General features: G+C 39.6%; 1 protein-coding gene across 2 annotated transcripts in view; it reads right to left on the bottom strand.

Annotated features, from left to right (window-relative positions):
• KLHL29 (kelch like family member 29) overlaps positions 1–16907 on the bottom strand; it is a 71955-nt gene extending 55048 nt beyond the window's left edge. For both annotated transcript variants that reach the window (XM_031066637.1, XM_031066638.1), the window contains exons 1-2: positions 16540–16907; positions 1426–1625 (exon numbers count right to left, since the gene is read on the bottom strand). In XM_031066637.1, the coding sequence (XP_030922497.1) occupies positions 1426–1625; positions 16540–16676 (337 nt within the window). In that variant the 5' untranslated portion in view covers positions 16677–16907. The remainder of the gene's footprint in view (positions 1–1425; positions 1626–16539) is intronic.
• Positions 16908–17151: the final 244 nt, after the last annotated feature.

Here is a 17151-nt window from a genome sequence, read left to right as displayed (position 1 = left end):
ATTTGAGAACAGACCTTGAAATAAGGGGCATATAAGAAGTTGGAAAGGAGACTACAATGCCAGAGATTCTTCAGTGATGCCTGCATTGTACCAGCCTAGTCACACCACTCATCTTGCCAGCAGTCTGGTTTAGCAGTAAAAATTAACACAACAGTAATCTGGACTTGTTTGAGGGTTTTGTGTTGTTTTTTGAGCATAACATTTTCTAAAGTCTCATCTAGATGTCAATTTCAAATAAGAACTGCCCAGGGATAACCTACAATTTATTTGGGCTTCAGAGAGAACAATGCCTCCCACACCAAGATGGAAGTTGAGGAAGCCCAAGCAGAAATCAGATGTCAAAAAAGGTTATCTGGTACTTATACCTGGGAAGCACATCGTATAACATCAAGATGAATTTTTTTTATTAATAAATTTATGTTAATTTTTAAATTATTACTGTCTTATTAACTGATATTACAGCTATGACAGTGAAGGAGTGGCTTGTGATACAGGCAGGAATTTGAACCATCCTGTTTCAGTTGAACTCCAGTTGTATCTCCTCTTCTGCCATGCCAGGTCTGTCTGGTTCCTATTCTGGCCAGTAAAGCTTAGCTGAGCTGGAAATCTTGGACTGTTTTGAAATACCCTCTGCTGGAAAGCAGAGGGAAAGTGGAAGGAACAGGATGACATGGTAAGTCTGGGAAGAAGAATGGATTTCTTGTGGCCATGAGAGGATGGACTGAGGCACTGGCAAAGACGTTGCTCTGTAGACCCTCACTGAGAGAAATGCTCCCTGTGCACACAGGGCACACCAGTTACCAGGGGTGGGCACAGCAGTCTTTCCTTCTACCCAACTTTGTGATGACATTAGGCCATAGCTCTGTATGCAGCACCAAACCCCATAATATTCAATCTGGAACTCTGGACATGTAATGAAGGAATTTCTCACAAATGCAAGAAAATTGCAGCTATTGCAATGCAGTCCTTAATTTTTTGGCAGATTTGCAGGAGTTCTTCTTCCATTGGAGCCCACCTCCAAACTCTTTTGGTGTTTGACCAAGCTGGCCTAGTGTAGAATCCAAAATATGCTGTCACAGTTATAAGTAATCTGTGTATTATAGCCTGGCATCTATGCACAGATCATTCTCTGGGAAACAAAATGTCACCAAGATTCCAAGAGTGGAACAAGATTCAACAAAATAGGTTATAGAAGATGTAAAAGCTGTTGCTACTCAAGCAACAAACTATACTTCTCTAGACCATTTTCCATTGGCCATCATGTCAGCATTGGAAATTCAAATCACAAACCAAATTAATGTTGCTTTACTTTATTTACTCTGTTTCATCTTGGGTTTCTTAATTATCTTTCAACAGTTGTTCAAAGACAGGTTTATAAACCTTAACACAAGACTTTAAAAGCTCACTAGATGCAATGATTCTTACCTAGAAATGAAACGCAGACTTTACAGAAAGTATGAAACTGGAACTTGCTGGCAGCTTCCAGTAGTGTTTTTGCATTGGCAGAATCTATGATCAAAGAACCTGTATAAACAAACTCCAGGAGTAACTCCAGGACATCCGCAGTGAGGTTGGACATGGCCAGTTCCAGCTTCTCCCCACTTCTGCTGCTGTCTCGTGGTGACCTGGTAACAGCAGACAATTAAATTATGGACATTACACCATCCCCATTTTATTGGCATTTATTGATTAGTGAGGGCTAGAAAATCGCTTTGCACCTCATTATATTTCTCCATTATTTTTGTTTACGGAACTGAAGAATATGAATTTTAAAATAACTGAACTTAAAAACTTTAACTGGATCTGAAAGAGAAGAGTCTTAAAGCAAGTCTTACGAAAAATCTTTATTGCTACTTTGCATTTTCATGCAAAAACAGTTGCAAAAGAAAAGGAAAAGAAAGAAAAAAAAAGAAAAAGGAAAATGAATGATTCAACATTAATGAAAATGAGGAACAGGATTAGCTTTCAAAGGGAAACAATACATTTTAACATCTTGGTTAACATCTCATCTTCTGTGCATAATATAACTGTTAAGGAAAAACCACTCTCCAATTTCAAGAGAAAAGGTCATCTACTTTTTCAAGAATCCAGCACTAGAATAATTTTAGATGTCATGTACACTTAAGCATACATTTAAAGACCTTTTCATAAAAAATAGTAATAAAAATTACTAATTTCTATTTAGCTTGAACTTCTCAGTATATTAAATTACAGATATGATCAATATGATATCTGTGGTACACAGACGGCCGTATCAAATATAATATATGCTTATTCTAAAAAATCTATTGTTCCCTTTTAGGCACTAAAAAAAGGAAGCCCTTCATGGCAATTGCTTTGAAAACTGAATACAAGACAAGCTAGACAGACAAAATGGTTAGAGCAAAGAAGGGAGAGGGGGGAAAACAACAACCAGCTCTGCCACAGGAAGCCAGCAGCCATCCTCTAGGAGTTTCATGACTGTGGCCTATGGTTTTTCCTGCATGAAGTGCTGAACAATTTGGGGATCAAAGTATCTCCTGCATTTGAAGTGTGCATTAGTGCTTGTGAAATTATTGGACAAAAAGAAAGTCATACTGAATTATCAAATAAGGGCCCAGTTCTTAATGCATGGCTGATGTGTCTGCAACACTAAAGACAGGTTACACCTGAAAGACAAAAGTGATGATAAATTTGGTAACATCAAGAAGGGGAGGGGAAATCTGTTGGAGTAAGAAAATAAACTCTTTTAATGGTTAGGACCATCCAGCACCTTCTCAAAGAAACGTGAGCTTTTTGTTTGTCACTGGACAGTCAACATCTGCTCGTTCCAGTTCTGCTTGAGTACTTGCAAAAGCCATGGCACGAGTGACACAAAACCGGCACACGATGCAGCGCGACAGATACGGACTGGCCACAGCATCACTACTCACAGGCAACGCCAGCTTGAAGCATGAGCAGAGACTACCACGAGCACTACCAACCTCCTGGGTTCCCACAGATGCCTAGAAAGGTGATGGTCAGACCTCTACTGCCATCACGGAGGAAAAATAAACAACACACGAGGTTCAGGTTTTTTCCCGCATGACACCCCAACCACCTGTCCCAACAACACCTAAATCATTCGGGGAAATGCTTAAAATTTGCAGTGGATGCTTTGTCACTGGTCCTTCATTGACCAGCCCTGGTCAAGTCAAGGGCACAGCTTTAATTCATATGAATGTCTGAAGGATCAAAACTTTAAAGAGGTTTCATTTTCAATGGAGGAGCAGGCTAGCAGTCCCTAATTTCTCTTCTCTAAGGTAGTAATTAAAATTAGTCTTCTCTAAGGTAGTAAGGAGCAGGCTAGCAGTCCCTAATTTCTTAGTCTTCTCTAAGGTAGTGAATAATGGTTACTCCCATTCACAGGAGGAAACTGAGGCACAAGGAGATAAAATCACTTGGCTATGATCACAGAGAGTCAGGAGTAAACCAAGGAATTAAACCCCATTTTAAAAATTCTAAATACTGAACTGTCCCTTTTCATGGCAACACAGATGGGTTAGACCCTCTTTCACAAGTAGATGCCAAGAACACATACTGATCGTGACACCCGTTGTACCCCTACAAGCACAGAGATCTATGCTACTCCAAATCCTTTATCACACCACAGTATTCTTTCTGAACTCTTGCATATGAATTCAATTCTGCATCTGAGGCAGAAATCCTCTGGTGGCAAACAGAAGACTTGCCATTTCCTAGATCCTCAAGAGGATGTCACAAAATGTTGGGTTTTTCACACTCACACTCCAATGGTATGCCCCATATCTGATTTATCTCCAGTTTACATACATCTGGTGCTGCACTCTGGGCTGTCAAATACCTCTTGGTACTGATGCAATTCTTGCTGAACTGCTCCCAGAAGTGGTTTGTACCTGACAGTGAGCTTGTTTTCATGTGGGCTGGTTAATAAACACACCACCTAAAATTTCAGGGAGGTTTGGAGGTAGCCAGCAAGCAAGAGTCTGGCTCTTTGCACTGTGGGACTACCATAAGCAATTATTTATTTAATGCCACTACTTGCACTGTGCTGGTGCCAGCCATGGGAAGGACTGCGCGTGATCCGCTGGGAATCACACAATCACACCCAGTGAGGAGACCAGGAGCACCAAGAAAAGGATGATGTGACACCAATGTCAGCACAGACACATACCCATGCTAGCAACAACTGCAAGCTGCTATTTTTCACAATAATTAAGTAATAATCTCTTTTACTTTGTAATACACCGAGCAATAAACTGCTGCTGCAATTGATTAAATGCCAAAGAAAAGCTAAGGTGTTTAATCAATCACTAGAGCCACTTACAGCAAGTATAATACAAAGCTACAGAGATTATTGATATTACACAATGAGCCAGAAATGGGAAAGAAAATTATCCCTATTCCTGCCTCTGCAATGCCTTGAATGTATTGTGCTGTTTTCCTTGTGCTTTCTAAGCATGGAGCCCTTTGGCTCCATGTTTGGCTGGATCAAATACTGAGTACAGGCTGGATTCAGCCTGCACAGGGAAATGACAGCTACTCTGGCTTCCATGCCAGGGATCTGGTTTGGTAGACGCTGGAGAATGGGCAAGGAATTGGCTGAAGCAGGCCCTAATGGATCAAACATTAAATGTCTGAAGGATAAGAAGAACATAATGTCAGGAAACAGACTGATGTCACTGAAATGGGAAATTCCATAGACTTCTTTATGAAATTATTTCAGTGAATCAGGTTGCAGCATCTCCCTCAAAGCCTGAATAAAGGTTTCTGTGTTCCTTGTTTTCACAAATTTTGGAATATCATATGCCGTGTGCAGTTAGAATTCATCTATTTGGGACAGAGTCTTCTCTTAGCTCCTCTAGAGGAACTGCAATGAAGTGGCTAAAGCCGTATTACAAAAATAGAATTTAGTCCTGTAACTGCAAATGCACTGGATTTGGGAAAATCTGTAGCCAAATATAGAGCTGTTCCCCAAACAGCTCATCCTGTGTCACAACAGGAGGAGTTTTGTTGGTGACATCAGTAAATGCAAACATTTAGAGAAGTCTGTAACCAGAAAAGCCCTGACTTCCTGCCTTTAGAGCTGGGAAAAGTCATAGTTCTACCTGGTACATACACTCCTGTTCCCCAACTCCTGGCACAAACAAACATGAGGTGTTTTGGGGATTGAGAGCCTGCCTCTTTCATGTTTCAGTCTCACCTGAAGCCAGTCAATGCACCCTTATTGTCCATGGACATCATTAAATGTGGCACTTTCTGCTATTTGCCCGGCGAACTCTAAAGTTTAAACAGAATGATGTCATTTTATTGGCCTTGTAATCATTGCTCATATTATAAAGGTCACACATTTCACATTGTGGCAGAAAATCAATAGCTCTCCCAACAGCCTCTGGGGGAAAAAGTTTTGCTTCTGAAGAATAATATATAATAAACAATTTTAGTCCTTACTTTATCATGGCTATAATCTTGGAGAAAAGCTACAGTAAAAATCTGGCAAAGGCTGATATATAAACTCATTAAAATTGGGAAGTGATTTAGAACGGGACTTTTAAAAAGATTTATCTTGAGCTAAACAGCAAAGAGATTTGTTTAGGTCTACATTTAAACAAGCTCCAAGAGCTCTTTAACAGCTTAATTTTATGGTAGCTGTTGGGGAATTCTTTCAGATTTACAAATCATGTATTTCTCCAGCAAGGTGATAGACCTGAGCAATGTGCAAGCAGAACTGAACGTGCAGATAAGCAGGAAGCACAGATATGCTCTGAATGGTAAAGGGGGAGTTACTGAAAAATATTCTGCATTGTCTGAAATAATTAAATCCAAGAAAATCAAGTGAATGCCTTTGAACATAGTTTGGCTGCTTATCCTTCAACTAAATTGCTTCAACTAGAGAAGACAAAGGCACAGGGAACCCTTAAAGTCAAAAGATGGTTTGATTACACTCTCAAATAACAAATCAGAATCAGTGTCCCTTTCTGTTAACTAATATATAGGAAAGAGAAAAACTGTTTAAATACCTGATAGCAAGAAAAATAACCCTAATACTTCATCTGCAAGATCCAGTAGTGAAACTGACAAAAGAAAAAGTAGAGAAATCTACATTTTTTTGCTATTTATTTGTCCTTGAAAATAATTTCCAAACATGTAATACACACATACAAGAATCAGCCATACTGCTTTCATGTTTAATAGTGATGCAACTGAAGTTTTCTGCATCTTGAGTTATAAATAGATGTGTATCTATGCATTTTCCTGCATTATTTGTATCAACACGTTCCCATAACTGAATGTCTGTGTGACTCTGTTCAAAACATTTAATAGTGAGATGCCTTGAATTGCAAAGCCACACTGAGACGCTGGATAAAGTAGCTGTGTAAGTGAAACACCGCGAGCGCATCAATTTGTCAATTTATGGACAGCGCTACCGCCTCTCATTCAGCCTTCCCTCATGGTTTGGATATGCTGCCTTTAACTGGCTTGCAACATTATTTTGACTGACTAATGGTTTGGCTACAGCTTCACTCAATTTTAGATCAAATACGAAAAGCTACCTATACCCAGTGCAGATGCCAGCCAACGCTCTGTTTACAAGCTACAGTCACAAAGTCAAAACAAATTCTGGATGTTCAAAATGGAGCCATCTGCACAGAATAAACATGAAAAATGTGAAACATTTTATGTAAATGTACATTACTGCCTAGGAACAGTTGGTTCAGCTTCCACCCAGGCTGCCTGGTTGAGAACAGGAGGACTGACAGAGTTTGTGACACCTATTTACATTCGATGCCATATGACTCACCATGCCGTAGACTCAGAGGCATGACGTATATTTAAGCTTTTTGCTCCAAAAGGGCACTGAAATAAATGATTAACATTTAAAATAAAGACACACTTAGAACTGTTATTTCCCTGGAAAAGTGGGACTTGGTGTGTAACTGTTTCCTTTTTCCTCTCCAAGGTCCACCTGTGAGCCTACTGCCACTACCTGCTTCTCCCAGCAGGAGAGAGCAGGAAGGAGTTGGCTCCATAATATAACTTAAATTTTGTTCATATTTCGCTCAGAATCTATCTTTAAGAAATAGGAGAACACACTCGTTCTGGCAGTGTAAGAAAAAAAATTTGTTGTCTTTGACTATCTATGGCTCAGGGTTTTATACAACTCAGGGATCTGAATCTCATCCACTAAAAGCAAGTGTTTGAGCTGACAGGAGGCTGCAGGATTGCTGGCAGCACAGAGGAGCTCCAGCTCCACTCTGGACTGAAGGGGCCAGTCCCTCCCTGCATGGACCAAAGCAATGGCCTGTCCCATCACCCAGCTGCCTTTTGGCCTCTCCACCCCAACGTCTTCCCAGGATTTACCTTATCAGCTCAACATGCTGATCTTGCTGGCTTGTTTTCATAATCAGGAATATAAATGCTTACCCTAAAGTAATTGTGTTCCCATTATAAGAGATCTACATATTTTCTACCAAGACAGACAGGACAATAAAATAATCAAATTAAATTGCTTTGTTCCCTGGACAGTATTTAGAACTCCAGAAAACAGGAAATCCAAGATTTTCATGTAAGATGAAGCACTTAACCAAAGAAAAGCTACTTCTTTTTATCTCTGTCAAATTATTTTGATTACCAAAGAAAGGACTGCAGACTGGGGTAGACAGCTTCTCATGAGGCTTAAGAGTCTGTTAGCTGTGTGCTCATTAGAAAATGCTGCTCAAGTCGATACAATTTAGACTGAACATCTTGTTTATTGTGGAACTTTAACTTTTTACTTCAATCCTTAAAGCACTGAAACTTCAGGCAAAGAAGAGAGTGCAATGATGCTACATTTTAACTGTCCACTATTTGATTTTTTTATCGTCTTCAGAGTGATGAATGGTTCAAAACCAATATGTCTACATATTTTGGAAGAGGCAGAAAAGAAACGTTGTTAAATTATAGCCAACCTTCAGCTATGTACAAATCAGACTCAGCACTCTACATGGAAAGTTGTATTTTGTACTGAATATCTTGATTTATTGTAATTATGGGTTAATGAGATATAAAAGCTTAGATGCCCAAACATACAACATGTATTTCCCCAACATGCACTAAAAAACATGTGCATACTGAGGTAATAGGTTATTTACTGAGTTATACAAGTTTATGCAGCTGCAAGGTAATCAGTCATGTAAATGATGACAGGAAGGGACATTTATAGAGCAACATCATTGCAATACATATGTCATAAGTCACTGAATGTTTTATTAAGCAGGATTAAAAAAAAACCCCAAAACCTACACCCCAGCATTGCTTCTCTTTTGGAATTGTTTTATCAGCTCAAAATGTATTAACTTGCAAATCTCTGCCTTCGTTATTCTATCTTGTAGATAAACATTATCTTTGAGCCTCAGTCACTATCCATCTGTCTCATGAGAGAAGAAAACATGTACTGTAATGGTTCTATTGTATGATTACAATAAAGAACTAGTAAAATCACAAGATTAAATAAATTACATTGTTTAAACACAGGCTTGCAAATTCGTCAGGAAAATTTACCTGCCCAACAAATCCATTTGCTCACTTTTTATCAGGATGTTGATACAAATAATGTTCCTTGTTCCAGGCAAACAAAATCTGGCAAGACTAGTGTAACTTATTAGGGTCAAATGCTGCCAGTTTGCACCTGCTCTATCAGAAGAAAATCAGGAAAATTAATGGCTGTGAGCTCGGGCACGCACCAGCAGCTCCTGCTAATTCACCATCACAGAAATGATCATTACAAACCAAGACGAGCAACGGGATTAAGAGCAAACGCTTTTGTTCACGGACAACATGGCCAGAATAAAATAAAGCAAACAAAAGAGCCACGTTTCCTATATACCCTTAATGCCATTCACTGATGGAACACAATCTAAATGCTTGGCCAGGACCATTTCTAAAGGCAGGATCAGCAGCAGCCTGTAACACTACGCTGTCAGGGATCACAGTCAGAGGCACAAATCTGGCTCCCTGCTGAGATTTAAGAAAGAAGATGACGAGTTTGAAGATGCTGGCTTAAATGACTGGCAAATGAATGAAGAAGTGAATAGCAAGTGCCCTTGGAAGAACAGTGTTTCATGACCTAGACTCTTCCTAGGGACTGAGAATAGACTGCATCTCGCAAGGTACTAGTGGAGAAGCAAAAAAACTGGGACAACTTATTAATAGTGTGGGACCTACCTTGTTTGCAAGTATCTCTGGCAGCCTAATTCAGTGGCAAAACAACCTGGGTGAAAGCTACTATTTGTTAAAGGTAAATAAAAGATGCAAGCAGGTTCTGGGGGATTATATAGGAAGGAAGATTAAAAGTAAGTTGACAGAATAAAAAATTTATTCTCATCAACCTTAAAGCTCAAACCCTTACCCAAATCCTATCTGATTTCTTTTAATGATATTTATTATACCATCAAAAACCAGCTTAGCACAGAGCTGGCATGCAGCTAATAAATCTATTTCTTAGGAATGTGGTGAAATTTATACAAGTAATTATCTAGGTAGTCTATCCAAGACTCTTTCTCATCATTGCAATGTCTAGAGGGAAAACAATAATAAAATAATGATAACCACCATTATTATTTATTACTACTACTATGATTATGGCAGTGCCCAAGGATCCCAATCAGCATTACAGTAATTAGAATTAATTCTGTCAGGCACTGGGTTCTTTCTCCTTCAGCTACAGGGTGTTGCTAGTGCTTTTCTACAGTATTTATAGATCCAGAGATATCAATGAATGAAAGGCATGAAGCACCTCACTTATGGCACCAGCATAGGCAGGAAAAGGCACGTAGGCACGTGGCTCTTCTCACTCCATCAGTCCCAGCCCATCCACCCTGCAGAACTGCCCTGAGTATTTCAGACACTGACGCTCAGCACTGTGCAAGCAAAAAGAGAGCACCACAATCAGATGTGATCATAGCCTGGTCATATTAATTCAAATTCATTATCCCAATCCAGCAGTGGCTAATCCTTGATGATATAAATGAAAGGAGTGAACTACTGATCCCTGGAGCTACCCACAAGCAAGTTGGAGCTGGAGATTTGATTACCCTAATTTTAGGGCAAGACTGGCTTTTGGAATTGCCCCAAAAAATGACAGTTTTCAAGAATCTGGCTCCTGTTTCTATGCCATGGAAGATTTTTTTTCTGTTGTCTTTGATTAATTTATGTTGAACTGCACCTTTTTAGATAACTGTTCTTTTTCATCCCTGAATTTTAACAAGAGTTAAGCTTCGGCAGGGCTGTGAGATGTAAGTAAACACAGGTAGGTCACTTGCACTGGCATCTTGAGAGATGTTGCATGACAGCTGGGTGGCTCGTGGATGGGTAGAGCTGGAGCAAGAGAGGTGATTAGTCTGTCATTCCTTGGGTAAGATTTGCAGAATTTGTGGTTGAGTCTAGAAATTACAGGAGCAAGAAGTCCCAGGTACAGTAAACAGAGATGCTGTCAGCGAGGAAGAGGAGTGAGAGATTCAGGGATCTGCTCGGTGCCTCAACAGCTGCCATCACAGGGCAGAATTTTACAGGCAGAAGATTAATTTCTGTCCTGCATCTCCAGGCTTGAAAAGGAGCCCTTCTGCCCTCCTTGCCGGGGTTTCTCTTCAGAGCAGGGCACACTGCAGAGTGGCATCCAGCCCAAGCCACTCATCCTCTGAATCCACAGCCATGCATGCGGGACTGGAAACAGCCAGGCTGTGACACCTGCGATGGGTTGTGTGGCAGTGCAGAACACCACCGAATATTTGTAATGTGCCATTCATTTATGTAGAACACCATACATTTTTGCCTGATGAAAACACATTTTCCAAGGTCTGGCAGCTGAGAAATTTGAAGCCCAGCAGGGAGCTCTGTGGGGCAGGCAGGCGGCTGCCTGGGCAGGCAGAGCGAGCGCAGCATTCATGGAAATAGGCCACCGAGAGCAGGGGGCTGTGTCCCATGCCAAGATCTTGTGCCCAACACACAGCAATTATCACTGCCTCGTTTAAGAGAAAATCCTTGTCCACAGCACAATTTACACCTGTCCCCTTGCAGTAAAGGGTGAAGGATATTTTACACTCCCATGTGACCTCCCATTCTCATGGTTTAAAAGGTTTAAAAGAAACCCCTGGAGCTCTGTCTCTAGGCACAAGGTACCTCTCTGGCATCAGAAACAAACACCATATCTTTAACTCCCTATTTCTCTGTTTTCAACTACATGCTATAGTTTGTTTCCACATTCATTCTGTTCTACAATGGAGCTGAAGTATGCAGATGTGGAAAGCTGCCTGCTTCTCTCCCAGAGTTAAAAGCAAGACTCTTAATAAGCAGGAAAACATGAAGGGGTCACTAAGAGCAGATTTTTCTTTCATCCTGCTGTTTCTCATTTTGGGCTTTTTAGAATGTAAACACAAACCAGACAGTCTGTTTTCCAGACACCTAAACGCTTTTGCAGTTTTGTCAGGCTGTTTCAGATGGATAGTGGCAGGTTTCTCTGTTGTGCATCCAAATGCTCCCTTTCCACACAATGGTGTAAAATGCAGAATGACATCTTCATCTTCTGTGTAGGTGTAAAGCAAGAGGAATTTTGTCTTCTCACCCTAAATGCTTTACTTCTCCTGCCCTGCCTTCAAGACCTCAGAGAGAACTTTAGGAAAAAAAAAATAAAAAATCTGAAGACTTGAAAAAAAGGCAGAGTATTGTGGAAAAGCAATTTGGCCATGAAGTCACTGGGTCTGCTTTGTAGGAAAAGAAGGATGAACATAGCTGGGCCAGATTACAATGCATCCAAAATATTGCTTCTTGTGACAGAATCTCTTTGTACAAAAGACTTAAGACTTCCACTCTAAGCCAGTGGAATCAGACGCCCAAGATGACTTAAAGATTAGAATGCATCATTAAAATCTAATCTTGAGAAGATAAGCTTGTAGGACAAGATCTGTGTATCTTTAGCAACTGACCAGAGAGAAATCTACTTGTAAAAGCTTGCTTATAAAAGCAAGCATTTTGGCCAAGAAGAGACTTTTATGTCAAGTGCTTCATTTTAATAATGTCATATTAGGTAGATTCCAGTACTGTGGGTTAAGAAGAAGAAAGCAGCAAATTAAAATGTTCCAGTGAAACATTTTTTTGTTACGGAAATATCAGAAATTCCATTTATTCAGCAGCTGCATTTGCCTACCCCAAATACAGCTGGAAATTTTAAAAAAGATGGCTCTTCATGGGATTTTCCATTCGTTCCTTCCTCCTGCTAGACACACCCACACCCACTTTCCACCATTTCTTCTAGGGCAGATACAAAAACAGAGCTCATTTCTTTCCTCCCCCAAACCAAGAATGTTTTAAATAAGAAAATCTGTGCTCTGCAAGAGGCACATTTTTGGAGATGTGTTTTTGATGGATCTGGATCTGTTTCTTTTTTTTTTTCTATGTACAGATATAAGTATAAATATGTGCCATTAAGAAAACTACTAGTTGCCATAAGAAATCATTCACATCCTTTTAGTCAACTATGATTCAGGCTGGGTGACTGGTCTTTCTCTCTGGGTCATGAAAAATAAGCACTTCAGAAGGCAAATCGTGCTATTTATCATGAGATGGGATTTACCATCCTACAGACATTCCCATCTTTCCTCCCAGCTGCAGAGAAGCCCAAACAGCCTGCTTAGGCTGGACCCCCGAGGGAAGCAATGGTACACCCATCATAAGTTCACTGTCTATGCAAATCACCCTCTCTTTTATAGGAAAGGGGGATGGCCTCCTCCTTCACCTCATCTCTTAGACACCTGTTTTGTAGGGAGAGGTCTTGCCTCTTGGACAGGTCTGTGTCCCTCTCTGCAGACTGCAGTAACGGTCAAGAAGGTGAGGTTAGACTCGACCTGCCTTAGATGCCAGCCTTGGACCTAAATGTTGGTTAGCTAACACAAGAAATAAGCACCTTTCATTGGTCCAGGGGCCCTGTCTGCACACAAGAACCAAAATTAGGAGAAAAAGATCCTTCAGGAAGCCTTCAAGGTTCTCCTCTTCATTGTCCGTATCATAAGCCCTTGTTTTGAGATGGCTGATTCCATGAGTAGCAAAGTCAAACAGGCTGGAGTCCATGTGATTGGCAGTGCACTCAAAATATGTAAGATGGCCTTTAGGGAACAGTGCCCCAGTCCAGCTGCTGTTTATCATCCATATTCTCCTGAAGCCCTGTACTGCAGTAATCCCATATGGATCCTCACCCTTTCCCTGAATCTCACCTTTTGCCCTTCATGGGCACAGTGATGTGGAACAGGTATCAGGAATATTTCACACCTGCTGTTCCTAATACACATGATCCTTTTCAGATGATTCTGCACTAAAAAGGGCTGAGATTGTTTTCCATGGTCAACTGCTGTTGGGAGGGAGATGAACACCAAGTCCTGGCTTAGGCTTGAGTGCTGTGCAGCTTCTGACAGGGATGACCTGTTTCCAAAACAGGTGCCTGGTATGGTGCTGAGCTCAGGCTCAGGACTGGACTAAACCAAACTCAAAAGGGCTCATATATTTGAAAGATAAATCACATAGAATGGAGAATTTTCTGGATGAGGAGCAGAATGCTCAGCACAGGATTAGCCATTTTCTGAGAAACTAAAGGGGTTTCAAAATGCACTCTCATTACCCATTTTGTTTAGTAAATAACTTTACAATTGTTTTGGACAATCAAACCTGGCTATCATCTTTTTATCAGTGCAATAAAAACAACATATTTTCTTCCCTGCTATGACTAATTCTCATCAAATAGCCTTGCTCAAGATGAGCAATAACTCTAGTTCTATTATGTTTTTTATCTGTATTTTGGTTTTATTTTGAGAAGGAAATAATTGATCTTATTTGATTTTGAACATTTCTCTTTTATTCTTTTGAGACACTACTTGCTATTCTACCATCAGATACCAACTTGAACACACAGTGGAATCAATGGCAGAATATGAGGTTAATAATAACCAGCCTGTGGCAAATAATAAGCCGAGGTAAATACTCTGAAAGATTCTATTTCTGCATGTTTCTATAGAGGTACACAGTACCTTCATGAATAGATCATATTCTCATTGATGTTTCTGGTGACACATCGGTGCCTGTGGATGGAATGACACTAGGGTTTAACCCTGGCTTGCACTGATTGAAATGGCCTTTCTATTATATTTAATATAAAGAGATCTCTTTTATTCTTTAAGAAAAACTGCCATTTCTTGTTTTGATTTCTACAATAACACAAGGAGTGTAATATAAATCACATAAAGCTTTAAGTGCTGCCTCAAAGGAGCCGCTAACAAATATCATAGAGGATTCTAGATGTATTGTATCTGTAAACATTCTAACTCTATGAACTATAATGATTGTGTATTATTAAGGCCATGATCCCACAAAAAATTGAGTGCCTCTTGCAATCTGAGCCCTTGACTTCCATGGGGTTTCATAAAGGACAAGGCTTTACACTGCAAATATCCTACAAAAAGCAAGTCTTTAGAAATTCCACCCCATAGCCCTGAGTTTATCGTCTCGCAAAGACACATTTGCTCAGTTTACAGGTGAATATTTAGTTTTCTCACCTGACAGTTTTGCAAACTCAAGTTGACATGAAGCTGAATTTTTTCTTATTCAAGCATCATCATCAGTAATAAAGGCATTTTTGCCTTGGATACACCTGTGCAACTCCATTAGCCTCCATCAAGGTTACATGTGTGCAGCTGGGGTTATATATGGAAAGCAACTGGGATGGAGAGACCTGATGGTGGACACAATTGACCTCTGGAATATTTATTGCTGCTGATGATGTGAAAGAAGGCAAAAAGTGGTGAGTTTAGCAGTCTAAACCTTCCACTATTTTTTTCTTGTAATGCATGCAAGCCTTATGTGGGCAGCTAAAAGACAATACATGCTGGAAACTAGGCTTTTGCTTTCACAAAATGTAGGAATTTAATTTTTTATATTGTTTTCACTAAGTTCATAGCAGAGCAGCGCTCAATCTAACATATACCTCCATTTAATAACTAAATAATAAAGCAGCAAGATTCGTCAGTGTGCTTCTAGAAATAGATGCTGCCTGGTGACTTCCGCACACAAGCAGATATCTTCATAACAAAATCCAAATGACAGTCTTTGGACAGCCAGTGATTTTGTTTCTGTAAGTTGGTTCTATAATTTTTCTTTTCCTGTAGACTCTACTCCTTATCACCCTGAAAAGCATATACTGTAGCCTTAACGATTAAATAATAATGAGCAGACAGAAGAGAAAGGACAGGAGAGATCTGGCATAGCTACTGCTAGCAATCATTAGATTTACAGAGGGGAAAAGACATGCTTCCTAGGCCAACGTATTTTTTATGAATAATTGATAAGGCAGTCAGTACAGTTATATCATAGAAATGTAATATATATCCATAATTATAGAACCAGCTTTGTGCAAAAGGACACAATACACTGAAAGGAGATACCACCAATGTGCCATCCTGAAATAAAATACAGTCACTATTTTGTTAGTTGGCAAAATTTAAATACAGGATTTCAGCAAGCAAAATGTTCTTTAATCCCATTTTTTAGCACAGTCCAGGCTCAGTCTGCTCAGGAAAATACTGCAAGGCAAAATCAGCAGCTGCATTAATTTGCTGATGATTGAGAGAAAAATGAAAGTTATCCTTGTGTTTTTTTTCTCCCTACTTGCTACTCTAACCTACTAATAATACGAGAGTACCAAATTATTCCTATGCAAGTATATGAAGCATACAAATTGAAAAATCAATGTAATGGAAAAAAAAGATTATCATGCACTGTTTAGAATCAATCAGCTAGAAACAGAGGGGGGGAAATGCGAAGGTGGAGACATGATGTTTAGAAAATGTACGTACTGTACCTACCCTAAGCTGAAGTGTTTGTGTGAAAAAGCTACTGTTAGTCCAACATGCAGATCGAGCTACATTTTGACCACAAAATCATCTTATTTCTGATTTTTTTCTAGAGAAATTAATCAGTTATCTTTTCTTCTTTTAAAAGTCCCCAAATAATAAAAATATCAATCCCTTTGCCCATAAAAGCCACACAAAAGCATGTAACAAAGATTTCAGGGTGAAGGGATTACAGTACTCCAAATGCTTTATTTGCACGACGTCTCAGCGCCGTTCACCTGAATGCTGATGGCTTTCTGCAGCCTGAAGCAGAGACTTTTGTCATGTGTGACAGAGTCCCTTGCAAACACTGACAGCAGTAGTTTTTAGTTGTGGACTGAATCACCATTAGCAGAGGAGTTTAAATCTTAGATCTCTCAGTGGTGGAACACTGTCTTCGGCCAAAAGCAGCCTCTACTCATCAGAAATAATTACACTGTACGAGTCAGATGTGTAACAAATGGATCTGAGCCTCAGTTTGGAAATACATTCAGAGGAGGTGGAAAGAATGGCTACTGGCTCTGTGACAGGAGATTCAATCTTCATAAACCTGCAAGAGAGGGGAGGAAAAAAAAGCGACACAAATGCGCCCTACAAAAGAACAGAGCAGATCACAGCTGGAAGGAAGGCAAACCTTTTAATCAGGTCCTTGAAATACAAGCTGCAGGAAGCTAGAACATTTTGGTGGACTTCAAACTCTTTGCCTTCAACAATAATTTTCAGGTCTGTAAACTCTTTCGCTCTGCGTTGCTGGTTCAACTCCTTCAACATTTCTGCAGAACAGAGAAGACAGACAGTGCCAGGGTTCCCATTAAGAGTTTTTTATTTTTACTTTTTACTTTTCATTTTTTTTTTGTAAAGAAGTAGAGAAACAGGAAACAATTGATATTTTTGTTGGTAAGATTGGCTCAACACAGACAGTCAGAAGTTACGAACATAACATATTAAAAAAAGAAAAAGAAAAAAGCAGGAACCAGTAGGTCTAAACAACTGAAATATATATACACAGAAAAAAAAAAGCAAAAACAATTCCTAAATTTTGAAGGGTTAAAAATGAAAATAAAATATTTCAGCATTAGCAAATCAGAAACACAGAGAATGCATTATCACAGAAAAGTTAAAATAAGTTGTTATAATCAAAATCAAGAGCTAATGAATTTCTATCCAAATGGAAATAAGTATTGAACATACTAGAATAATATTAGTAAAAATGGTATTATGATGCAATATGAACTGGATATGGGTC

Source organism: Geospiza fortis, unplaced genomic scaffold (genome assembly GCF_000277835.1).
Source record: "Geospiza fortis unplaced genomic scaffold, GeoFor_1.0 scaffold98, whole genome shotgun sequence".
Classification (NCBI taxonomy): Eukaryota; Metazoa; Chordata; class Aves; order Passeriformes; family Thraupidae; genus Geospiza; species Geospiza fortis.
Note: the sequence above shows the minus strand (reverse complement) of the source record. Positions and strands in the feature narration are given on the sequence as shown.